General features: G+C 42.3%; 1 protein-coding gene across 3 annotated transcripts in view; it reads left to right on the forward strand.

Annotated features, from left to right (window-relative positions):
- DIAPH3 (diaphanous related formin 3) overlaps window positions 1–27,149 on the forward strand; it is a 562,554-nt gene that overhangs the window by 111,343 nt on the left and 424,062 nt on the right. For all 3 annotated transcript variants that reach the window (XM_069602158.1, XM_069602160.1, XM_069602159.1), the window contains one exon: window positions 20,030–20,160. In XM_069602158.1, the coding sequence (XP_069458259.1) occupies window positions 20,030–20,160 (131 nt within the window). The remainder of the gene's footprint in view (window positions 1–20,029; window positions 20,161–27,149) is intronic.

Here is a 27,149-nt window from a genome sequence, read left to right on the forward strand (position 1 = left end):
TTGGATTTATTTTTTCTAGGTCTTTTTCTTCTCTTGCATTTCCTCCCTAAAAAAGTTCCTTTAGCATTTGTTGCAAAGTTGGTTTGGGGGTGCTTAATTCTCTTTAATTTTGCTTGTCTGGAAAGCTTTTGCTTTGTCAAATTTGAATGAGAATCTGGCTGGTTGTAGGTTGTTTCCTTTCATTACTTTAAATATATCATGCCATTGCCTTCTGACTCTTAGAGTTTCTGTTTAGAAGTTAATTGATAACCTTAGGAAAGATCCCTTGTATGTTATTTTTCATTTTTCTCTTTTTGCTTTAAATATTCTATCTTTGATTAATTTTTGTGAGTTTGATTACTGTGTATCTTGGTGTGTTTCTTCTTTGGTTTATCCTGCCTGGGACTCTCTGTGATTCCTGGACTTGGTTGAGTGTTTCTTTTTCCATATTTGAGAAGTTTAAAGCTACTAGCTCTTCAGATATTTTCTTGGGTCCTTTGCTTCTTCTCCTTTTGGTACCCCTATAATCAAACATTGGTGCATTTAATGTCCTAGAGGTCTCCTAGGCTGTCTTCTCCTTTTTTATTCAATTATTTTTTTCTTTATTTGGTTTTGCAGCAGTGATTTCCGCCATTCTTTCTTCCAGGTCATTTGTCTTTTATTTTGCCTCAGTTATTCTGGTTTTGATTCCTTATAGTGTATGGTTCATTTCTGTTTGTTTGTTTTTTAGTTCTGGGTCTTTAGTAAGCATTTCTTGGATCTTTTTCCATTCTTTTTCTGACATCTTGGATCAGCTTCACTATCGTTATTCTGAATTCTTTTTCTGAAAGTTGCCCTATCTCCACCTTATTTAGTTGTTTTCTTGGGGTTTTATTTTATCCCTTCATCTGGGATATAATCCTCTGCATTTTCATTTTAATTAACTTTCTGTGATGTGGATTTTCCTTCTGGTTGAAGAAAGATTGTCGTTCTAGTTTCTTCTGTCTGCCCTCTAGTGGATGAGGCTAAGTGGATGGAAGGGACTAGCAGTGGAAAAAATTGAGTCTTGCTCTGGTGGGCAGGGCCATTAGTTAGTTAGCTCAGTTGCTCAGTTGTGTCCGACTCTTTGCGACCCCATGAATCACAGCACTCCATGTCTCCCTGTCCATCACCAGCTCCTGGAGTTTACCCAAACTCATGTATATAGAGTTGGTGATGCCATCCTGCCATCTCATCCTCGTCGTCCCCTTCTTCTCCAGCCCCCAATCCCTCCCAGCATCAGGGTCTTTTCCAGGGAGTCAACTCTTCGCATTAGGTAGCCAAAGTATTGGAGTTTCAGCTTCAGAATCAGTCCTACCAATGAACACCCAGGACTGATATCCTTTAGGATGGACTGGTTAGATCTCCTTGCAGTCCAAGGGAATTTTAAGAGTCTTCTCCAACACCACAGTTCAAAAGCATCAATTCTTCGGCGCTCAGCTTTCTTCACAGTCCAACTCTCACATCCATACATGACCACTGGAAAAACCATAGCCTTGACTGGATGGACCTTAGTTGGCAAAGTAATGTCTCTGCTTTTCAGTATGGAATCTAGGTTGGTCATAGCTTTCTTTCCAAGGAGTAAGTGTCTTTTAATTTCATGGCTGCAATCACCATCTGCAGTGATTTTGGAGCCCCGAAAAATAAAGTTAGCCACTGTTTCCCCATCTATTTCCCATGAAGTGATGGAACCAGATGCCATGATCTTAGTTCTCTGACTGTTGAGCTTTAAGCCAACTCTTTCACTCTCCTCTTTCACTTTCATCAGAAGGCTTTTTAGTTCCTCTTCACTTTCTGCCATAAGGGTAGTGTCATCTGCATATCTGAGGTTATTGATATTTCTCCTGGCAATCTTGATTCGAGCTTGTGCTTCTTCCAGCCCAGCCTTTCTTATGATGTACTCTGCATATAAGACTCTACACATGGACATCACCAGATGGTCAACACCAAAATCAGATTGATTATATTCTTTGCAGCCAAAGATGGAAAAGCTCTATACAGTCAGCAAAAACAAGACCAGGAGCTGACTGTGGCTCAGATCATGAACTCCTTATTGCCAAATCAGACTTAAATTGAAGAAAGTAGGGAAAACTACTAGACCATTCAGGTATGACCTAAATCAGATTCCTTATGATTATACAGTGGAAGTGAGAAATAGATTTAAGGGACTAGATCTGATAGACAGAGTGCCTGATGAACTATTGACAGAGATTCGTGACATTGTACAGGAGACAGGGATCAAGAGCATCCCCATGGAAAAGAAATGCAAAAAAGCAAAATGGCTGTCTGAGGAGGCCTTACAAATAGTTGTGAAAAGAAGAGAAATGAAAAGCAAAGGAGAAAAGGAAAGATATAAGCATCTGAATGCAGAGTTCCAAAAAATAGTGAGGAGAGATAAGAAAGACTTCCTCAGAGATCGAGGCAAAGAGATAGAGGAAAATAACAGAAGGGGAAAGATTAGAGATCTCTTCAAGAAAATTAGAGATACCAAGGGAACATTTCATGCAAAGATGGGCTCAATAAAGGACAGAAATGGTATGGACCTAACAGAAGCAGAACATATTAAGAAGAGGTGGCAAGAAAATACAGAAGAACTGTACAAAAAAGATCTTCACCACCCAGATAATCACGATGGTGTAATCTCTCACCTAGAGCCAGACATCCTGGAATGTGAAGTCAAGTGGGCCTTAGAAAGCATCACTACGAACAAAGCTAGTGGAGGTGATGGAATTCCAGTTGAGCTATTTCAAATCCTGAAAGATGATGCTGTGAAAGTGCTGCACTCAATATGTCAGCCAACTTGGAAAACAGAGCAGTGGCCACAGGACTGGAAAAGGTCAGTTTTCATTCCAATCCCAGAGAAAGGCAACAGCAAAGAATGCTCAAACTACTGCACAATTGCACTGATCTCACATGCTAGTAAAGTAATGCTCAAAATTCTCCAAGCCAGGCTTCAGCAATACTTGAACTGTGAACTTCCAGATGTTCAAGCTGGTTTTAGAAAAGGCAGAGGAACCAGAGATCAAATTGCCAACATTCGCTGGATCTTTGAAAAATCATGAGAGTTTAAGGAAAACATCTATTTCTGCTTTATTGACCATGCCAAAGCCTTTGACTGTGTGGATCACAATAAACTGTGGAAAATTCTGAAAGAGATGGGAATACCAGACCACGTGACCTGCCTCTTGAGAAATCTGTATGCAGGTCAGGAAGCAACAGTTAGAACTGGACATGGAACAACAGACTGGTTCCAAATAGGAAAAGGAGTATGTCAGGGCTGTATATTGTCACCCTGCTTATTTAACTTCTATGCAGAGTACACCATGAGAAACGCTGGGCAGGGCCATGGCTTATGCCAATTGTCTGCTGATGGGTGGGGCTGCATCTGTTCCAGACAGTTGTTTGACCTGAGGATTACCAGCCTTGGCGTCTACAGGCTCTATTGTAGATGCATGCCAAGGGGCATCTCCCAGGATTGCTGCTGCCAGTGCCCTGTCTGCGCTGTGAAGCCACTGCCTACCCATGCCTCCACAGGTGACCTCCAACACTGGCATGTAGTTTTGGTTCAGTCTCCTGTGGGCTCACTGCTGCATTCCCCTGGGTCCTGGTATACACACGATTTTCTTTGTGCCCTCCAAGAATGGAGTCTCTCTTCCTCAGATCCCCTGGGGCCTCCTAGTCTCTTTCCTGGACCCCAGGCTGGAATGTCTGACGTGGGCCTCAGAACCTTGACATCAGTGCGACTGCTTCGTTGATACTGTTGTTCCCCAGTCTGTGGGTTGCCCACTTGGCAAGTATGGGATATCGTTTTATTGCGCTTGCGCCCCTCCTCCTGTCTTAATTGCGGCTTCTCCTTTTGGATGTGGCCTCTTTTTTGGATGGGTTCCAGAGTCCTCTTTCTGATGGTTGTTGAACAGCTAGTTGTGATTTTGGTGCTGTCAAAGGAGGAGGTGCGCAGGTTCTTCTACTCTGCCATCTTGAACCAATCTCCTATTTCCTATTTAAATTGAAATATTCCTGTCAAACTAAGCATTCATTCGTAAGAGTGTTTTTTTGTGTGTGATTTACCTGCTTGTCTATTCTTTTTATCCTTAGTCTCTGTATGGCTTCCATTTAACAACCTCATTCATTCACTGAACACTAGGTACTTTTCAAGGCACTGGTGACGCAGTATTGAATTCAGTTCCATGAGGCAGATGCTGCCCTAATACCTGTGTTCTAGTGGGGGAGATGGCAGCACACAGAGGTTGTGATGTTGCTAGAAGTCTTGCCCCCCGAGCTCATTGCTTTTCCTCCTTCTCCACCGCTGTCATCATCCTTCCTGCGCTGATCGTTCTGAAGATGGTCAGTTTTACATCCCATGGTGTCCGTTCCTTGACTTTATCACTTCCCAAAATCTTTGTTTTTCCACCCAATGTCAACCTCCCATTACCTTGGATAGTAAAATACCACCTCTAAATATGGTTCCAAACTTCCTTTCCTGAGCATTATCTACCCTCATACTTACTTAATAGTCCCACTTTAAGAATTCTGTCACCCTTTAAGAACTGGACTTCCTTGGTTGCTCAGTGGAAAAGAACCTGCTTGCCAATGCAGGAGATATGGGTTCAATCCCTGGGTCAGGAAGATTCACTGGCAAAAGAAATGGCAACCCGCTTCAATATTCTTGCCAGGGAAATCCTTAGGACACGACTTAGCAACTAAACAATAACAACAATAATCTACGGACTCTATAGTCTTTTCATGTCGATCACCTTCTCATTTTCTTCGTGTTCTTATCTTTTTGACCTTAGATGCACAGTCCTTTGTTCTCTTCCATACATATTCAGTGCATTTGCCTCTCTGTTCACATACACTCTGCCGTTGGTTAATGGAAGTACCTGCTTGCGCTGTGCTTTCATATCAGCCTAGCATACATCTCAGTTCAGTTCAGTCGCTCAGTCGTGTCCAGCTCTTTGCCACCCCACAGACGGCAGCACGCCAGGCCTCCCTGTCCATTGCCAACTCCCAGAGTTTACTTAAACTCATGTCCATTGAGTCGGTGATACCATCCAACCATCTTATTCTCTGTTGACCCCTTCTCCTCCTGCCTTCAATCTTTCCCAGCATCAGGGTCTTTTCAAATGAGTCAGTTCTTCACATCATGTGGCCAAATTATTGGAGTTTCAGCTTCAACATCAGCCCTTCCAGTGAACACCCAGGACTGATCTCCTTTAGGATGGACTGGTTGGATCTACTTGCAGTCCACGGGACTCTCAAGGGTCTTCTCCAATACCGCAGTTCAAAAGCATCAATTCTTTGGTGCAAAGATGTCTTTTTAGTCCAACTCTCACATCCATATATGACTGCTGGAAAAACCATAGCTTTGACTAGATGGACCTTTGTTGGCAAAGTAACGTATCTGCTTTTTAATATGCTGTCTAAATTGGTCATGACTTTTCTTCCAATGAACAAGCGTCTTTAAATCTCATGGCTGCAGTCAGCATCTGCAGTGATTTTGGAGCCCTCCAAAATAAAGTCTGTCACTGTTTCCACTGTTTCCTCATCTATTTGCCATGAAGTGATGGGACCAGATGCCATGATCTTAGTTTTCTGAAGGTTGAGTTTTAGGCCAACTTTTTCACTCTCCTCTTTCACTGTCATCAAGAGGCTCTTTAGTTCTTCACTTTCTGCCATAAGGATGGTGTCATCTGCATATCTGAAGTTATTGATATTTCTCCCGGCAGTCTTGATTCCAGCTTGTGAACTTCACCCAGTCCAGCGTTTCTCATGATGTACTTACTCTGCACAGGAGTTAAATAAGCAGAGTGACAATATACAGCCTTGACGTACTCCTTTCCAGATTTGGAGCCTGTTTGTTGATCCATGTCCAGCTCTAACTGTTGCTTCTTGATGTGCATACAGATTTCTCAAGAGGCAGGTCAGATGGTCTGGTATTCCCATCTCTTTAAGAATTTTCCAGAATTTGTTGTGGTCCACAGAGTTAAAGACTTTGGCATAGTCGGTAAAGGAGAAGTAGATGTTTTTCTGGAATGCTCTTGCTTTTTCAGTGATCCAGCGGATGTTGGCAATTTGATGTCTAGTTCCTCTGCCTTTTCTAAAACCAGCTTGTACATCTGGAAGTTCACAGTTCACATACTGTTGAATCCTGGATTGGAGAATTTTGAGCATTACTTTACTAGTGTGGGATGAGTGCAATTGTGCAGTAGTTTGAGCATTCTTTGCTGTTGCCTTTCTCTGGGATTGGAATGAAAACTGACCTTTTCCAGTCCTGTAGCCACTGCTGAGTTTTCCAAATTTGCTAGCATATTGAGTGCAGCACTTTCACAGCATCGTCTTTTAGGATTTGAAATAGCTCCACTGGAATTCCATCACCGCCACTAGCTTTGTTCGTAGTGATGCTTTCTAAGGTCCACTTGACTTTACATTCCAGGATGTCTGGCTCTAGGTGAGAGATTACACCATCATGATTATCTGGGTCATAAAGATCTTTTTTTGTATAGTTATTCTGTGTATTCTTCTCTCCCTTTCTTAATATGTTCTGCTTCTGTTAGGTCCATACCATTTCAGTCCTTTACTGTGCCTATCTTTGCATGAAATATTCCCTTGGTACCTCTAATTTTCTTGAAGAGATCTCTAGTCTTTCCCCTTCTGTTGTTTTCCTCTATTTCTTTGCATTGATTGCTGAGGAGGGCTTTCTTGTCTCTCTCTGCTGTTCTTTGCAACTGGGCGTTCAAATGTGATCACATGGACCACAACCTTGTCTAACTCAATGAAACTATGAGCCATGCCATATAGAACCACCCCAGATGGATGGGTCGTGGTGGAGAGTTCTGACAAAATGTGGTCCAGTGGAGAAGGGAGTGGCAAACCACTTCAGTACTCTTGCCTTGAGAACCGCATGAACAGTATGAAAAGGCAAAAAGATAGGACAGTGAAAGATGAGCTTCCCAGGTCGGCAGGTGCTCAATATGCTACTTGAGAAGAGTGGAGAAATAACTCCAGAAAGAATGAAGGGATGGAGCCAAAGCAAAAAAAACACCCAGTTGCGGATGTGACCAGTGACAGAAGTAAAGTCTGATGCTACAAAGAGCAATATTACATAGAAACCTGAAATTTTAGGTTCATGAATCCAGGAAAATTCGAAGTGCTCAAACAGGAGATGGCAAGACTGAACATTGACATTTTAGGGATCAGTGAACTAACATGGAGTGGAATGGGTGAATTTATCTCAGATGACCATTATATCTACTGCTGTGGGCAAGAATATCTTAGAACAAATGGAGTAGTCATCATAGTCACCAAAAGAGTCCGAAATGCAGTACTTGGATGCAATCTCAAAAACCTCAGAATGATCTCTGTGTGTTTCCAAGGCAAGCCATTCAGTATCTCAGTAATCCAAGTCTATGTCCCGACCAGTGATGCTGAAGAAGCTGAAGTTGAATGGTACTATGAAGACTTCAAGACCTTTTAGAAATAACACCCCAAAAAGATGCCCTTTTCATTATAGGGGACTGGAATGCAAAAGTAGGAAGTCAGGAGATACCTGGGGTAACAGATAAATTTGGCCTTGGAGTTTAGAATGAAGCAGGGCAAAGGCTAATGGAGTTTTGCCAAGGGAACACACTGGTCATAGGAAACACCTTCTTCCAACAACACGAGAGAAGAGTCTGCACATGGATATCACCAGATGGTCAATACCAAAATCAGACTGAGTATGTTCTTTGCAGCCAAAGATGGAGAAGTTCTATATAGTTATCAAAAGCAAGACCCAGAGCCTACAGTGGCTCAGATCATAAACTCCTTATTGCCAAATTCAGACTTAAATTGAAGAAAGTATGGAAAACCATTAGACCATTCTGATATGACCTAAACCACATCCCTTTTGGAGAAGGCAATGGCACCCCACTCCAGTACTCTTGCCTGGAAAGTCCCATGGACAGAGGAGCCTGGTAGGCTGCAGTCCATGGGGTCGCTAGGAGTCGGACATGACTGAGCAACCTCACTTTCACTTTTCACTTTCATGCACTGGAGAAGGAAATGGCAACCCACTCCAGTGTTCTTGCCTGGAGAATCCCAGGGACGGGGGAGCCTGGTGGGCTGCCGTCTATGGTGTCGCACAGAGTTAGACAGGACTGAAGCGATCTAGCAGCAGTAGCAAATCCCTTAGGATTATACAGTGGAAGTGACAAATAGATTCAAAGGATTAGATAGACTGAGTGCCTAAAGAGCTTTGGACAGAGGTTTGTGATATTGTACAGGAAGCAGTGATCAAGACAATCTCAAAGAAAAAGAAATACAAAAAGGCAAAATGGTTGTCTGAGTAGGCCTTACAAATAGCTGGGAATAGAAGAGAACCAAAAAGCAAAGGAGAAAAGGAACGATGTACCCATTTGAAGCATGCGTCTGGAAGGAAGCATGCACCCACACTGGCTGGTATCTTCTGAATGACCACAGATGACAGAGGGAGCCTTTAACAGGTGTTCTACCACATGGCCCTTGTCAGTGTCCTGTTTCTGAAAATGGTCTCTTATCTTCTCTCATACCTGCAGCTCTGCACCCTGACTTTTAGCTGATTGTATTGCTGCTTCTGTCACTGAGACCGTCGATGTAATCAGAATAGAACTGCCCTACCTTCCTTCCTAATCACCAGATCTGACAATCTACCTGAATTTGTTCCCTTTGGCTCTGCTTTTGCTCTTTTTAGAGTGCAGTTTCCTTGCTACTGCGTAAGGTCAATCCTTCCCCTTGTAGGTAGGTCACATCTCGAAAAACCTTCTTAAGGATTTTTGGTTGTTATTATTTACTTTTTTGTCTTCCTGTATCTGTATTTATCCTTTGCATCTATCAGTTTCTTCCTGTCTCCTTGCGTTATTCCCATCAGTATGCAGACGGGATGTGGTTTTCCCCTCATCCCCAATATCATGCCACAGGGGTTCCTTTCTAGCTACTTTTCCTGCTTCTTTGCTCTCGTTTACAGAATCTTCTCAGAAAAGTTGCCCATTCTTCTTGCTTTCTCCCTTGAACTTCTGATCTGGCTTATCTCGAGTCCACCACTGAACCTGCTCTTATCAAGGTCATATTAATCAGTAGTTGGTGACACCATTCACTTAGTTGTTGACATCTATAGCTTTCTCATCATCTGTGTGTTTTCATTCTTTCACACCTCCCCCCTCCCATTCAGCCTGTCTGTAATTCTAATCTGATCCTCCTTCATACTGAGCAAATCTATGCCTTCCATAATTGGCACTGTATACTAGGCTGCTTCCAACTCTTGACCAGAGGATGTAAAAAACAGATTCTAATTCATTTCCTTGTTTCATGTTTTGCCTCTGTGTTGCCACACAGTAGCTAGAATAATCTTCTAAAAATGTTTATTACGTCTCACAATTTCTATTCTTGGTCCTCTCAAATGTTATTCAGAATAAAACCTAAAGTCTCTACCATGGTTTATACGACTGTCTGGGACCAGGAATCTTTCTTAAAGGGCCAGATCGGAGACAGTTCAGGCTTGTGTGTTAGGTATGGTCTCAGTTGCTTCTGCTGCTGCTCTTCTTCTTCTGTCTGATCTTCCTCTTCTGTATTACAAGCTTTTAGAAATGTGAAAACCATTCTTCATTGAAATATGAAAACATGTGGCTGTGGGCTGTGGTTTGTCAATCCTGTGCCTGTTTTATCTGTCCCTGTCATCTATAACTCTTTGTGTAACTCTTTGCCACCATGGCTGGGGTTCAGATGGGTTTCCTTGCTGTCCTTCGGATATGCCAGGTTCCCTCCTGCCTTAGTGCTTTATATTTGCTCTTCTGTTTGCTTGAAAGACCCTTCTCCCAGAATGCCCATGCTCCTTTTCTTTCTTCATTTTGCTCTCTTCTCAGATTTTCTTTTCTTCCTCTTTAAAAAAAATTTTTATTTATTTATTTGGCTGCACTGAATCTCAGCTGTGGCACTTTGGATTTTTGTTGCACCGTAAGGTTTCTCTTGTTGCGGCATACAGGTTTCGTTGCTCTGTGGCTCGTGGAATCTTAGTTCCCTGACCAGGGATTGAATCTGCGTCCCCTGAGTTGCAAGGTAGACTCTCAAGCACCGGACCACCAGGGGAGTCCCTAGCTATTATTTTCTTAGACAGAAAAAAATGTCATTTGCTCAGACCTATGATTCTTAAATGGGGCTTCCCTAGTGGCTAAGACGGTAAAGCGTCTGTCTGCAACGCAGGAGACCCGGGTGCGATCCCTGGCTTGGGAAGATCCTCTGGAGAAGGAAATGGCAGCCCACTCCAGTATTCATGCCTGGAAAATGCCATGGACCGTGGAGCCTGGTAGGTTACGGTCCATGGGGTCGCATAGAGTCGGATACGACTGAGCGATTTCACTTTTTCTTTTCACTTTCATGATTCTTAAATAGCTGCTTCCTCTATTAGTGATTCTTTTTCTTCTGTCTTCCTCATTTAGGTAGGTAGCACTACATTTTGGCTCATGCCTAATGTCTAGGAGTCACTGTTGACTTTTATTTCACCACTGTATCCACATGATACAAACAATGTCTGATACGTAGTAGGTACTCAGTATATCGTTTAAGTAATGGTAGTTAAGGTAGTTTTTAAAAAGATTTATTTGGCTTTATTCATTGATTCAGCATCCCATCTAATAAATAGAAAAGCACTCCGAGAAACTGTACAAAATGGAAGGTGTTAGAGAAGGAAGGAGTGATGTGTAGGGAAGTTTTCAGCAAAAGAAAGAACTTTTCCAGTCCCAGTCATCTCTTCTTTTCAGGGGAAAGGGGACAGAAAGGGGTCTTCTGTGCAGATTGCCTCTCTAGTGCTTATCAGGAAATTTCATATTTGCCTGTTTATAGGTCGCATCCCTGGAAAGATTGAAACTGCAATCAAGTCTCGGTTTGCTGTTCTGGGGGCAAAGACTCCATTTTGGGTCTGTCTCTTCTCCTGTTTTTTTTTTTTTTTTAAAACTAGCAATGGTTTATATTCTGGGGGTATCAACGCTTCTGAGTATCAGAAGGGCCATCTTACACTTTCTTGATAGTCCTAAAACTTCACATTGATGTCCATTAGAAAAAAAAAGCACCTTTTCTTCAAAGATACTAAAATATAGGGGAAAGTGCTCATGCTAGATTTGATGAAATAGGATCCATGCTATATTACCTTAGACGTAAGGCTCAATTCCTGCTCTTTAAAATGGAAACAATGCAGTCTACCACAAGACTTATGAGGTGTAAGAAATAATGTCTACAAACTGCCTGGTATTGAGAGGGTAACAGGCAGGAAGGCCAGGGGTCTCCAAGGGGAGGAAATAGCCTGCAAGTGTCAGATATTTTTCTCTCTCTTAAGTGGCAGGAGGAAACAAACTAGCGATATTTTTTCCTTCTCTGTACAAATTTAAAAGGAGGTTTCTCTTAAAATTGTGTGTTGTCATAATGATACCTGGTTTCACCTGAAGTTAACCAATGCCTTTTTCTTATGGAAATGTTTATCTTAGGCTATGCTAATATATTATGCATTTACCCCAAACTCTGTCTTCAAGTCGGTTCTGCCTTTTGGCTCAGAACCTACTTGATAAACCAGTATGCTATACTCTGATATTGTTCCTCTAATCTATGTAAATAACACTATTTGTATGGTGCTCTGCCCTTCTTCAAGAGTCAAATTAATCCTTTTATGGCCCAAGATGAACCATTTGGAGCCAAGATTATCCCAAAATACATCCTATGGGTGATGGGCCTGGTGCCATTCTAAGTTTTGAGACATTCCTTTCTTTCATTAACAGACTGCTGGTGACTATATAACACCCAGCTAAAGACTAGCAGGGGGGGTACTCTTTCTGCCCCCTTCTGATGCCTATGTCAGAAGCTTTCTCGATCTCCTTTATACTTTAATAAAACTTTGTTACACAAAAGCTCTGAGTGATCAAGTGTCGTCTCTGGCCCCGGATTGAATTCTTCTCCTCCGGGGGCCAAGAATCCCAGTGTCGTAATTCAACAACAACCTTTCAGTATAATACTGGTGTATTATATATAATACTGGTGTATCACTCGGGGTCCAGCCAGGCAAAGAAGAACCTAAGTATGTAAAGCACAGAATTTAATGCTGGGCATTGGCAACACCGTGACAGGGGTGATGAAAGGACTGGGAAACCCAAGAGAGGACAGTGAGACAACCTAGAGGTTAGCAGAAACAAGGAGCTGCCCACACTCCTAATCTGGAGGGACAGATGGAAGAGGTGACATTAAGGGAGCCTGGGGGAGCACCATCCTCTGGGAGCTGGAACCATGCAGCATATCCTGTAGGAGCTGGGGCCGCAGGGGAGCCTGTGTGCTTCTGGAGACATGCCAGAGCCCACACAGGACAGGGAAAGAGAAAGCACCCGGCTTTTCCCTCCCTCCTACCTCCAGTCACCTGCCTTTGACTCCCGTTGGCCAAACCCACACCTGAAGGCAGATGCTCTGGAAGCCTGGGAAGCTGCGTCGTGCAGGGACAGGACAGAGCACAGCAGAGGGCAGGGACGGGATCTACAAAGGGGAGAGCAGCCGTTCCACAGAGTTAGGGTGAACGGGCGTGTGTGTGCGTCCTAGTTGCAGTCGTGTCCGAGTCTTTGCAACCCCTTGGACTGCAGCCCACCAGGCTCCTCTGTCCGTTGGCTTCTCCAGGCAGGAATACTGCAGTGGGCTGCTGTTTCCTTCTTGGTAAAACAGGTTTGGTAAAACGTTTATTCTGATCTGATACAGTGGCATTCTGAGATAGATTTCCAACCTCAGGCATGTTCTCCTCTGAAATCTCATGAGGGCTTCTACGCAGACAGATGCCTTTCTGCGTCACTGAGCTCACAGCTTGGCCAGAGTGGAGTTGCAGCGTGGCAGAGTCAGGACGACCAGATTCTGCTCTGGGGCTCTCCAGGGCTTCTGAGTGAGCTTTGTGGAGGGCTACAGTCTCTGGACTCACGCTTGAAAAATGGAAATTGCGGCTCTCAGGCGGTTTTTCTCTCGCCCACAACACACTCCACTTGGCTCTTCATCTTTGCAACCCCTTGTCTAGAAGTCTCTACAGTGTTTTTGAAAGAAAGGAGGGAATAGTCTAAGAAAATAGATGACGTATCTAAGGTCACAGAATTGGCAAATCGTAAGGAATTAAGTCTCCACTCTTCCCACGCCAAGACCGCTGGTTCTTTTTGTGCCTGGGGCATCTTCTGGTCGAGGAAGGCTTGTGCAGAGAAAGGCAGGAGTGACACCCACTGAAACCCTGTGGCACCTGGTGGTGTGCTGCGGGCAGTGTCACGCAGTGTGCTGACTGGCGTGTCAGCGGAAGGTGGCCTGCCGGGCTCGGCTGGCGTCGGACGCACCCGCCCCGGGGAGCTCAGGGTCGTCTCCTGCTGGCTGGTGACTGGCGCCTTGGTGCCTGGGGGCAGTTGGAAGCCCCTAAAGTTAGTGTAGTACAGAGTGGTGAGTGTTTTGAAAAAGAAATCCATAGATAGAGGCAAGGACTCAGTTTGCGTGGCTTAGAGAAGCCCGGCCCTGGTAGGGTGGTTTCGGCGAGGTCCGACTGATGCCGGGGGAGCCCGAGCAGGCGCGCAGTGTGCTGTCGAGGTGAGCACACTGAGGCAGGGAGTGCCTGACGCGGCGTGGAGGCCGGCGGGCAGCGCAGGGTTCCGACTGGGCAGACCGGATGTGCTTCAAATAGAGCATTCTCTTTTGCCAGGAAGTTTATTCTCTCTTGCCCGGCGTCTGTTGGAAAAGCCTGTTACTGCTGCGCCTCAGACGCTGTGAGCCCTCGTTCTCTACGCATGCGCACTGGCGATGGTGAACAGCTCTGCTTTCTTGCCTTCAGTCACAGCGGCCCCAGAGGAAACACTGACAGGTTGCTCTTGGTCCTTCCTATAAACGGAACCATACGCTGTGCTCTGTTTTTTGTTTGTTTGACTTCTTTAACTCAGCATAGCTTTTGGATTCATCTATCCTGTTGCATTATGTAGTGAACTTTTTTTTTTACTGTTTTATAGTGTTCCAGTGTATGGGCTTCCCAGGTGGCTCTGTGGGTAGAAAATCTGCCTCAGTGCAGGAGACGCAGGAGATGCGGGTTCAGTCCCGGAGTCAAGCAGATTCCCTGGAGGAGGGCATACCCACTCCAGTATTCTTGCCTGGAGAATCTCATGCACAGAGGACCCGGGTGGGATACAGTCCATGGGGCCGCAGAGTCCGGCACGACTGGGCATGCATGCACACACTCCACTTGTGTGGCTGTACAACACCTTGCTGATGAATATTTGCATTGTTCCCAGTCTTTGGCTTTTATGAATAAAGCTGTTCTGAATGTCATAGCGATTGTTTTCCCCTCCTGCTTAACACCTCAACGTCCACTTGCTGAGTCAGTATGTATTTAACTTTAAAAGAAATCCCTGTTTTGTAAAGTGCCGGTGCCATTTCATGTGCCCACTAGTTGTGTGGAAGGATTCCGGGTGCTTCACACCCTCACCGTTCTAGGATGGCTGTAGGATTATTTTGTTTCTGGTTTTGTTTTGCAGTTCCCTGATTACAAATGATCCTGAATACCATTTCCTGTGCTTATTGTCTATTCATATATCTTCTCTTGTGAAGTCTTTTATTCATGTCTTTAATTGGACTGTTTTTCTTATTACTATTGAGTTGTAGGAGTTTATTAAACGGTCTGAATAGAAATCTTTTATGAGATATATTTATATTAGGAGATGGAGTCTCCTGTGGACCCTAGGTATTCCTGTATATTCTTTCTGGTTATGCCAGCAGTGCAAGGCTTGAGGATTGTTTATCCAGATCATTTTTCAGGATTGTGTTTACAGTGAATCAACCTTAGAGATCACCTTAGAGAGGACTTCCCTTGTGGTTCATCTGGTAAAGAATCCGCCTGCAATGTGGGAGACCTGGGTGTGATCTCTGGGTTGGGAAGATCCCCTGGAGAAGGGAAAGTCTACCCACTTCAGTATTCTGGCCTGGAGAATTCCATGAACTGTATAATCCATGGGGTCTCAAAGAGTCATGAGCAACTTTCACTTTCACAACCTTAGAGATGAAGTTTTATCTCTGTGGATAATTAATGGGCTTATTACTGTTCACTATAAAAGTGGTGATTACCCTAAGCTCAGGGTTCTTCTCTTGTGATATCCCTTGCATGTGTAGACATCCATCATTAAGAATCGCTGCATCATCCGTTTGGGACTTTCGTTTGGGTTGGGGAACCAACATGTGTAATAGACTCCTTTTGTCTCTAACTCAGGAGTCTTATGGAGAAGGCAGTGGCACCCCACTCCAGTATTCTTGCCTGGAAAATCCCATGGATGGAGGGGCCTGGTAGGCTGCAGTCCATGGGGTCTCTAAGACTTGTACACGACTGACCAACTTCACTTTCGCTTTTGACTTTCATGCACTGGAGAAGGAAATGGCAACCCACTCCAGTGTTCTTGCCTGGAGAATCCCAGGGACGGCGGAGCCTGGTGGGCTGCTGTCTGTGGGGCCACACAGAGTCGGACACGACTAAAGTGACGTAGCAGCAGCAACAGCAGGTATTAAGTTTTCTCTCAGTACTCATGAAGCAGTAACAGGCTAATTTAGCTTGTATATAGAGTAGCATATTAGACTCTGCATAGTTCTTGACACGTATTGCAGTGTTTTCTCAATCTGTGGCTTATCTTTAATTTTAATGAAACTGTGTTAATAAAAGAGTCTTTTGAGAAGTGGAAGATTTACATTTTGATGAAATCCAATTTTAGAGTTAGTGCCTTTTGTATGCTAAGGAATCTTTGCTTTCCCCAAGATAGTGAAGGTTTTCAATATGTTTTCTTGTAGACATTTTATAATTTTAGCTTTTTAAGGCTCACATTCTTTCATATGGATGTTCGGTTATTCTAGCACCAATTATTGAAAAGATTGTTAATACCCGATTGAATTACATTGAGATCTTTGTTGAGAATCATTCATTACGTAGATTCAAGTATATTTCTATACTTCATTCTGTTCCATTAATGTTCTGTTAATTCTGCTTTGATTACTGTAGCATTTCAGTAAATCTTGAAATCAGATGAAATAAGTCCCCAACTTTATTTTTTTTGGAAATTATTCTGTTGTAGGTTCCCTGCATTTCCATATTAATTTTAGAAATTGCTTCTCAATTTCTTCAAAAAAGCTTGCTGGGATGTTGATGGTTATTATATTGACTTTGTAGATTATTTTTCAAAAGGTGTTTTTCTTAATGGATTTCTGGAGATTGAGTCATCTGATCCATGAACATGGTATAACATTTTCATTTATTTAGGTCATCTTGTCTCCACAGTGTTATAGTTTTTAATGTACAGATAGTTCCCTTCTTCTGTTAAACTTTTTCTTAATGATTTTGTATTTTTTGATGCTATTAGAAATGGTTTATTTAAAAGTTTGTTTTCCAATTGCTGATAGTATTTAGAAATAAGAATTATTTTTCTATGTTGAATTTTGTTCTGTGACCATGGTAAATTCCTGTAGGTAATCATCTTGTTTGCTTATAGACAGATTTACTTCTTCTTTCTAATCTGCGTGTGTGCTGCTGTTATTATTGACCTTGCTATATTCCTGAATAGAATGATGAGAGCCAACATTCCTTATCATATTCCCAATTTTAGGGGCAGCCAGCATGTTGATTTGGCTAACAGGAAATTATAGTAGCTGGAAGACTTTATGAATGGAGACATTCTCTTCATTGAGTGCCCTATTCTGTGTCTCTAAAGCAAATTAAAGCATTGTTACGGTTTTTGGATTCCTGCACTCATCTCTCTAGGAACTTTGTTGTGAGGATCCCATAGAATGTGAGTTCAGCTAGCTCTCATTTCATGGATTGGCATCATTTGGTTCAATTTAATTTACTTATAACTGTAGCCAGAGGGAGGGAGAGTAGAAATTCTAATGTTTTTATAAGTCTTTATATTTTATATATTTTATAGCAGAAGTCTAATATAATATTGAAAGGTTACACGTTTAAATATATCAGAATAAGCACATAATTTACATATATTAAGTAGCTCTCAGAAGAAACTGTTTTAAAATACCTTTATATCACTTTTAATCCAAAGTACTTATTGCTTGTTATTTTTATATTTTAGAAGTATTTTCTTCAAATACTGGGGTTTACCCAAATATTGTTGAAGGAAACAATTCATCTATTCAGTCTTGGTTTATTTTGATTCTACCAAAGTTGTAATTCTTTTCAATAATAAATTCAGAAATGACTACAAACCTCTATTGATATATATTTGGATAAAATTATTGGCCTGGCAGCCTACATCAGAAACTTGAAAAAATTTACGATACAATCAAACTAAATGCTCATTAATAATGGTGTAAATTAGGTAAGTAGTAGTATGTTAATCATGGAAGAAGGCATGGCAATCCACTCCAGTATTCTTGCCTGGAGAATTCCCATGGACAGAGGAGCCTGGCAGATGACAGTCCATGGGGTCACAGAGTCGGATGCAACTGAGCAACTAAGCATAGCACACAGCACAGTGTGTTAATAATAGTCTGTATTCAGAAAGAAAATAATTTTCTTTGGGAATTAAGTATTAATACTGGAATATGTTCTTTAAATATTAGTAATTGATAAAATATCATATATTTTTATAAGTAAAATATGTATGTTTAAGTATAAAAGTTTATATGTTATATATAATATAGGAGAAAAAATACTTAAGACATAGAAATATCAAACTAATAGTTGTTTTTAGACACTTTTTCTTTGTTTTTCTGTTTCCAAATTTTCTGTGTTGAACAAGAAGCAGATTCGTAATTTAAAGCAAAGAGATGGATAAATGATATACTGGTCCAAGTTGAATATATTCTCTTTTTAATGAGAGATAGCATAGTCACTAATTCAAAAATCTGACATTTTCAGTTTTCTCACCATTTCATTTTTCCTTTCATTTTTATTTTATCATTTTGTTCTTTGAGATTTTGCCCTGAAATTTTCTTTAGTAAATTAGGACTTGCTGACTATGAAAATCAACCCACTCCAGTGTTCTTGCCTGGAGAATCCCAGGGACGGGGGAGCCTGGTGGGCTGCCGTCTATGGGGTCACACAGAGTCGGACATGACTGACGCGACCTAGCAGCAGCAGCAGCAGCAGCAGCAAGCTCCAGACAATGGCACCCCACTCCAGTACTCTTGCCTGGAAACTCCCATGGACGGAGGAGCCTGGTAGGCTGCAGTCCGTGGGGTTGCTAAGAGTTGGACTCGACTGAGTGACTTCACTTTCACTCTTCACTTTCATGCATTGGAGAAGGAAATGGCAACCCACTCCAGTGTTCTTGCCTGGAGAATCCCAGGGACGGTGGAGCCCAATGGGCTGCTGACTGTGGGGTCGCACAGAGTCGAACACGACTGAAGCGACCTAGCAGCAGCAGACTATGAAAATCACCTGTTTCCCAGGGCTAATTTGTTTTGCTTTATGGGAATGTTTCCTTGTGTAACAGTGTAGCAAAAAAATGAAAAAGAAATGGGAAAAATACATCTAATTTCCCACCATCCCAACGAATCTACTTTTGGACATGTATAGATCCTTTCCTTCCCCTTGGATTTATAATCTGTAATTTAAATAGAATTCTGAAGTTTATTGTTAGTTGGACATCCTCATCTTTAGACGTCCATATGTTTGATGGACATTCTCATGTGGTCCATCTGGACCATACACGTACGTGTTCAACAGGTCTTTCTACTTCTGATGCTTCTGATCTCAGAGTGGAAGTCCAAGTTCTTTGGTGGCCTGTAAGGCCTACAGTCCTCTCCATCACAGCTCTCTTTCCAGACTTCTACAAGGTTCAAGCTCGCACATCTTCAGACTTTGATTCTAATGTTCAAGTTTGAGTCCTTCAGAGTCTTCTCTGGGAGACTTCGTTGACCATCTTGTTTGAAATTCACCCCACTTCCTGTGCTGCGTATTCCTCCTATTGCTTTTTTTTTCCTCTATAGCACTTAACACTATCTACTGTTGGATGTATTTTAATTACTTTTCAGTTATTGTCTGTCTTTCTTTACCCTTCCCTGTGGAGAGTAAAGTTCTGTGCAGGTAGCGATTTTTGTCTCTTGTTCACTGGTGTTTTTTCAGCACTTAGGACATTGACTGGCACTTACTAGGGAATTAGCGTGTGTTGAATAATGAGTGAACACCAGCTCTTCTCATCGGTGTTTCATACTGCTGCTAGTGTGATAAGCTGTTTGTGTAGTGGTACTCCACTGCTCTAGGACCTGGCCTGTCATTTTCAACTGTATGTGCTTTCGTATATTTTTTGGGGGTATGCTCATGTGTTATATTTTTGTCTGAAAGGTATTCTTGACTAAGTTTTTGCCTCCTTAACTCTTCTTTACCTTTCCCTTGGCTTCTTCCCTTTTCTCTCTGCCAAGTTGGCTCTTCTTCTTTGAGCCTTTGGTGTCACGTTAGAGAAATTAGGAGCTTCTCTTGTGGCTCAGATGCTTGCAATGCGGGAGATCCAGGTTTGATTCCTGGGTCAGGAAGATTCCCCTGGAGAAGGGAATGGCTACTCACTCCAGTGTTCTTGCCTGGAGAGTTCCATGGACAGAGGAGACTGGTGGGAGGAGTCCATGGGGTTGCACAGAGTTAGACATGAATTAGTGCTGGAGGAATTAGACTGCACTGAAAAGTACTGTTTTTTTTTTCGCTTGGGATTCTCCTTCCAGACTTAGGTATTGATAATCTCTGTGTCTGTAATGCCTTGAGCTAGGTGCTTAATGATTTACAACTTTTTCTGTATTGCTTAGAATATTTATTTTAATGGAATTATTCTTATATTGAGGTTTCGTTTTATTTTGCATGTTCCTAAAACCTAATCCATGGATACCATAGATTATGAATTTATAGATTAATGGGCAGAAGTAAGGAAATCATTCTCTCAAAATAATAATACTGTGAGTAACTGTGTATTGCTGTTAATGTGAAAGGTGCAGTTAATGCAGTTGTAACTATTTTAATAATCTTCACACAGCATGAATTCAGTTTTTTTTACTTATTTTTCAGGGAAGTCTTAAGAGTAATCGACAGATCTCACCTCAGGAATTTATCTATGAACTGAAGATGGGGTCTGCGGATGAGAGACTCTTCACGTACCTGGAGTCCCTCCGCGTGTCTTTGACAAGTAATCCTGTGAGGTAATTCGTCTATCTGAACATGAGGGCATGTACTGAATTAAACAGATGCCATGATTTGTCACTTTTATACTTCATGGTGCCTGTGAATAAATAGCTGATCTGCCTCAACAACTTCTCAGGGTAACAATTGAATACATAATATTTATATTCATGTGGAAATACAGTCTCTATACTTTTTGTGTTTATTACTGAGAAATATATAGCTTGTGGACTTTTAAAAAAATTATGCCTTTTTTCCCTTAGAATTTTAAAAAACTTAAGCTATTTTTCAAAAGAGAATTAATCATGATCAGAAACTATTGATTTAACGTGGTTGAGTTTCACACTGAATTTTGGCATTGTATATATACTGGCTCATTTCTGTTTGACATAGCAAGAAATGCCAATAATTTTTTTTTGTTTATTGAAAGGGGTATCTTTATAGGAGTCCATAGGTTAGTGTTGTCAGGTTTAGCAAATAGAAATATAGGATGCCTAGCAAAATCTGGATTTTAGACATAGTTACAGTAAGAAATTATTTGTTATATTTTTCAGAAATCCAGATTTCACTAGGTGCCCTGTATCTAGCCATACTACAGTAGGTGCCTTGATAAACCAATTTTTAGACTTTTTAGCCCAGCATAGTCTTGAAAAATTTTAAATAGGGGTTGTTATAAAATGAGCAGTCATAGAATTTCTAAGCTGTAAGAGTCTAAGGTAGGTTAGTTTTGATTTCTTACTTGTATAATAAATGAATGCTTATTTCTATGTAAATATATATGTAAAATGTATTCTAGCTTTCTCTCTATATGCACATACATGCATACATGTACGTGTGTATAAAATGTAGATAAAGGGTCAGAGGGCCTGAATGACAAACTATGGCCGGAGGTTAATGATACGTAAAAGAATTCTTTTGATATTCTGATATTCTGGATATTTCTTAATTTTGGCTACAGTAAGATAAAAATCCTCGACAGTATAATTTTTAAGATAAAAAGACCCTACCTGCTGAGAGACATGAGAGTGAGGTTTAACTAAGGAGTATGAAGAGTGAGCAAAGAATCTCTGTTATTTCAACTTTATTTTTATTTTTCCATATTTTACCATGTTAGTCTGTTCTCTAGGGTGTAAGGAGAAGGAAATGGCAACCCACTCCAGTACTCCTGCCTGGAGAATCCTGTGGACAGAGGAGCCTGGTGGGCTACTGTCCATGGGGTCGCACAGGGTTGGACATGATTGAAGTGACTTAGCGTGCATGCATGCATTGGAGAAGGAAATGGCGACCCTCTCCAGTGTTCCTGCCTGGAGAATCCTGTGGACAGAGGAGCCTGGTGGGCTACTGTCCATGGGGTCGCACAGGGTTGGACATGATTGAAGTGACTTAGCGTGCATGCATACATTGGAGAGGGAAATGGCGACCCTCTCCAGTGTTCCTGCCTGGAGAATCCTGTGGACAGAGGAGCCTGGTGGGCTACTGTCCATGGGGTCGCACAGGGTTGGACATGATTGAAGTGACTTAGCGTGCATGCATGCATTGGAGAAGGAAATGGCGACCCTCTCCAGTGTTCCTGCCTGGAGAATCCCAGGGACGGGGGAGCCTGGTGGGCTACTGTCCATGGGGTCGCACAGGGTTGGACATGATTGAAGTGACTTAGCGTGCATGCATACATTGGAGAGGGAAATGGCGACCCTCTCCAGTGTTCCTGCCTGGAGAATCCTGTGGACAGAGGAGCCTGGTGGGCTACTGTCCATGGGGTCGCACAGGGTTGGACATGATTGAAGTGACTTAGCGTGCATGCATGCATTGGAGAAGGAAATGGCGACCCTCTCCAGTGTTCCTGCCTGGAGAATCCTGTGGACAGAGGAGCCTGGTGGGCTACTGTCCATGGGGTCGCACAGGGTTGGACATGATTGAAGTGACTTAGCGTGCATGCATGCATTGGAGAGGGAAATGGCGACCCTCTCCAGTGTTCCTGCCTGGAGAATCCCAGGGACGGGGGAGCCTGGTGGGCTACTGTCCATGGGGTCGCACAGGGTTGGACATGATTGAAGTGACTTAGCGTGCATGCATGCATTGGAGAGGGAAATGGCGACCCTCTCCAGTGTTCCTGCCTGGAGAATCGTGTGGACAGAGGAGCCTGGTGGGCTACTGTCCATGGGGTCGCACAGGGTTGGACATGATTGAAGTGACTTAGCGTGCATGCATGCATTGGAGAAGGAAATGGCGACCCTCTCCAGTGTTCCTGCCTGGAGAATCCTGTGGACAGAGGAGCCTGGTGGGCTACTGTCCATGGGGTCGCACAGGGTTGGACATGATTGAAGTGACTTAGCGTGCATGCATGCATTGGAGAGGGAAATGGCGACCCTCTCCAGTGTTCCTGCCTGGAGAATCCCAGGGACGGGGGAGCCTGGTGGGCTACTGTCCATGGGGTCGCACAGGGTTGGACATGATTGAAGTGACTTAGCGTGCATGCATACATTGGAGAGGGAAATGGCGACCCTCTCCAGTGTTCCTGCCTGGAGAATCCTGTGGACAGAGGAGCCTGGTGGGCTACTGTCCATGGGGTCGCACAGGGTTGGACATGATTGAAGTGACTTAGCGTGCATGCATGCATTGGAGAGGGAAATGGCGACCCTCTCCAGTGTTCCTGCCTGGAGAATCCTGTGGACAGAGGAGCCTGGTGGGCTACTGTCCATGGGGTCGCACAGGGTTGGACATGATTGAAGTGACTTAGCGTGCATGCATGCATTGGAGAGGGAAATGGCGACCCTCTCCAGTGTTCCTGCCTGGAGAATCCCAGGGACGGGGGAGCCTGAGGGTCTGCCCTCTATGGGTTCAGAGAGGGTCGGACACGACTGAAGCAGCTTAGCAACAGCAGCAGCTAGGGTGTAAATTAGTGGTGGGCGTGAGACCAGGGACTTCATATGTCTTAACATTTATTTGACAAGTGTAGTCATATATGAAGAGTTCTGGTTTCCAGTTTAATCTGTACTGTTAAATGTTTTCATTTAGAAAATGTTGATGAGCACCTGCTGTTTTCCAAGTACCATCTTAGATGTGTGGCTTGAATAAACAGCAGAGTAGGTCCAGGCCCTGTTCTTGTGGAGTTTAAATGTAGGAAGAGGGTATGTTGGGGTCAACTGAGGAGCTGTACTCATTTTCAGTTTACCTGGCAGCCTCCTGACACTGGAGATAATCATGGAATTTCGATGTGATTAGAAGTAGACTCTGCCATTACCTCATCTTCTTATTTTGAGTATTTGAACATGTTAGTGAAAAAAGCTGTGAGAGGACTGTCTGTGAATTCAAGCATATTACAATGGATTTAGTACTTCCTGTGATTCTTGAATCTTGTTTCAAAAATAAAAGTTTGTGGGATTATTTCCTCAAGAGTGGCGAGTTCTAGAATATATTATCAGGAAGTCACAAATATTTGTTTCCTATGAAATAGTATTTTTGACTGGAAGGAATAGAAAACCATATTATTAGGGAAATGTTTCTGAAATCATCGTGCCTCATGTAGAAGGAATCTGAGCTCCTCAGGAACATTTCTGTGCCCAGTGCTCCAATGACAGGAGAAACTGAGCTGAACATGTGACTGTGAATCTATTTCTCTGATCACATCTTTGGACTTCACAGTTAGTTATGATGCCGTTAGCCGATAAAGTCAATTTTTCATATTTTCTTTTTAATATATTATGTGATTAAATTTCAAGAGAGAAGGAATTCTAACTTTTTGTAAGCTTTTGAGATTATTATTAGATCTGTAGTATTACTGAGAAAATCAGAGTTAAATTTTTTAATGTTTGGGAATACAGTTGAAAAGTAAAGTAAGCAAGTGAACTGATAAATGATGGTTTTGGAGCAAGATTTATTTAAATCAAAAATCAAGGAAAAATTAGGGGCAAACCCCCCACCCCACTCTGGCGCCCCATCCCTGATATATGCAGTATTTTAGAGCCATTCATCAACCTCTGAAACTCTGCCTCCTGATTATGAAACATGGTTATCCTTTGACTATCTGGATAGGGAATTATGTGTAAACTAGTATTTTAAATACCAAATTATTTGCTTTGTTTTATGAAGAGTTGATTTGAAGATCACATAGTTCTCTTCTGTTTGAAGTTTTATTCATTATTCAATATTCTTAAGGACAATTTTGTGCTTAAAGACATAGTTCCTTTGTAACGTTTTAGTGGATGTCCACTAAAAGATGAGTCAACAACTACACTTTCAAATATATGGATGTAAAAAGTAGATACTAGTATTATGAGTGATATGCGTTTTAGTCTTTACTCATCTTTGCAAGTAGCAAATTATAGAATGCATCTTCATGTGTGCAGTTTGTTCTGGCTATCAAGAAAAAGATTTCTGTCTCAGGAACAGTAGTCTTCTTTGATCTTTTTGTTTTGTGATTTTTAGGCATTAGTTTCTTTTATTCACAGTTAACATGTACATTTTGAAGTTTACTGTTACTATTCTACAAGATACCATTTGGTTAGAAGATTTGTAACAAGATTTTGGAACTAGATTTGATTAAGTTAATAACTGAAACTTTGAGAAAATCACTTTAGGAAATTTTTTCATAAGATTTAAATTGGTAGCTCAGCTGGTAAAGAATCTGCCGGCAATGCTGGAGACCTGGGTTTGATCCCTGGGTTGGGAAGATCCCCTGGAGGAGGGCATGGCAACCCACTCCAGTGTTCTTGCCTGGAGAATCCCATGGACAGAGGAGCCTGGCAGGCTGCAGTCCATGGGGTTGCAGAGTCAGATGACTAAGTGAGTAAGTGCGTGTTCACTGGAAAGCAGGTAAGCAGTCTGTGTGTGTCATTATTCCATTTAATCAGTGTGTTTGGAATGTAGGTTTTCTGCATTTCTGGGCTTGAAAACACAAAACTGGTGGGAGAACTTTTGGAATTGCTGAATGTTTTGTGCCGTGCACTGCGTGTGTGAGAACAGAGATGGAAGAGCTTGTGGCGAGTGATGAGATTACTGTATTCCTTCTTGTCAGCCTGATCTGAAGAAAAGAAGTCAGGACCCAAATTTGAAGTTACTGATAGCTTGACTTATTATAAAAATTATTTGTATAAAATGTTTGACATTAGAAAGGCTACAGTGACACAAATACCCATGTTTACTGCTGAGGCTACTGATGAGGCTAATTTACAGAATGTTGCCTATGGCTTTGAAGCTTCGATGCCCCCCTCCTCAATTCAGATCTCTTGAATTTTGGATTTATCATTTCTTTCTTTGCATTATAGATAAACATATATGTATCTGTGATATTCTTCTTGGTTTTTATATCTTTTGAGTATTACTTAAATGGCATCATCTTCTGTATTCTCCTTGAGGACTTTCATTTTCCTCTCAGTTTTTATGTATTTATAGATGTTGTGTACAGCTACTCACATTTCATAACAAGCATTTTTCTTACCATTTTCTTATATTTTAAATGCTATCAGTTCAGTTCAGTTGCTCTGTCGTGTCTGACTCTTTGTGATCCCATGGACCGCAGCACAACAGGCCTCCCTGTCCATTGACAACTCCCAGAGTCTACCCAAACCCACGTTCATTGAGTTGGTGATGCCATCCAATCATCTCATCCTCGGTCGTCCCCTTCTCCTCCCACCTTCATCTTTTCCACCTTCAGGGCCTTTTCCAATGACTCAATTCTTCCCATCAGGTGGCCAAAGTATTGGAGTTTCAGTCCTTCCTATGAACACCAGGACTGATCTCCTTTAGGATGAACTGGTTGGATCTCCTTGCAGTCCAAAGGACTCTCAAGAGTCTTCCCAACACCGCAGTTCAAAAGCATCAGTTCTTTGGCACTCAGCTTTCTTTATAGTACAACTCTCACATCCATACATGACTACTGGAAAAATCATAGCTTTGATTAGATGGACCTTTGTTGGCAAAGTAATATCTCTACTTTTTAATACGCTGTCTAGGTTGGTCATAAGTTTTCTTCCAAGGAGCAAGCATCTTTTATTTCATGGCTGCAGTCAGCATCTGCATTGATTTTGGAGCCTCCCCAAATAAAGTCTGTTACAGTTTCCAGTATTTCCCCATTTATTTGCCATGAAGTGACTGGACCAGATGCCATGACCTTCATTTTCTGAGTGTTGAGCTTTAAGGCAACTTTTTCACTCTCCTCTTTCACTTTCACCAAGAGGCTCTCTAGTTCTTCTTCACTTTCTGCCATAAGGGTGGTGTCGTCTGCATATCTGAGGTTATTGATGCTTTTCTCCCGGCAGTCTTGATTCCAGCTTGTGCTTCATCCAGCCCGGTTTTTCTCATGATATACTCTGCATATAAATTAAATACGCAGGATGACAATATGCAGCCTTGACAATACTTTCCGGGTTTGGAACCAGTCTGTTGTTCCATGTCCAGTTCTAACTGTTGGTTCTTTACCTGCATGCAGATTTCTGAGGAGGCAGATCAGGTGGTCTGGTATTCCCATCTCTTGAAGAATTTTCTACAGTTTGTTGTGATCCACGCAATCAAAGGCATTGGTATAGTCAGTAAAGCAGAAGTAGATGTTTTTCTGGAACTGTCTTGCTTTTTTGATGATCCAGTGGATGTTGGCAATTTCATCTTTGATTCGTCTGCCTTTTCTAAATCCAGCTTGAACATCTGGAAGTTCATGGTTCACGTATTGTTGAAGCCTGGCTTGGAGAATTTTGAACATTACTTTACGAGTGTGAGATGAGTGCAATTGTGCAGTAGTCTGAACATTCTTTGCCATGCCTTTCTTTGAGATTGGAATGAATACTGACCTTTCCCAGTCCTGTGGCCATTGCTGAATTTTCCTAATTTGCTGGCATATTGAGTGCAGCACTTTCACAGCATCATCTTTTAGGATTTGAAATAGCTCAACTGGAATTTCATATCCACTAGCTTTGTTTGTAGTGATGCTTCCTAAGGCCCCCTTGACTTCTCATTCCAGGCTTTCCGGCTCTAGGTGAGTGTTCACAACATCGTGATTATCTGGGTTGTAAAGATC

The sequence above is a fragment of the Ovis canadensis genome, chromosome 10 (assembly GCF_042477335.2).
Source record: "Ovis canadensis isolate MfBH-ARS-UI-01 breed Bighorn chromosome 10, ARS-UI_OviCan_v2, whole genome shotgun sequence".
Lineage (NCBI taxonomy): Eukaryota > Metazoa > Chordata > Mammalia > Artiodactyla > Bovidae > Ovis > Ovis canadensis.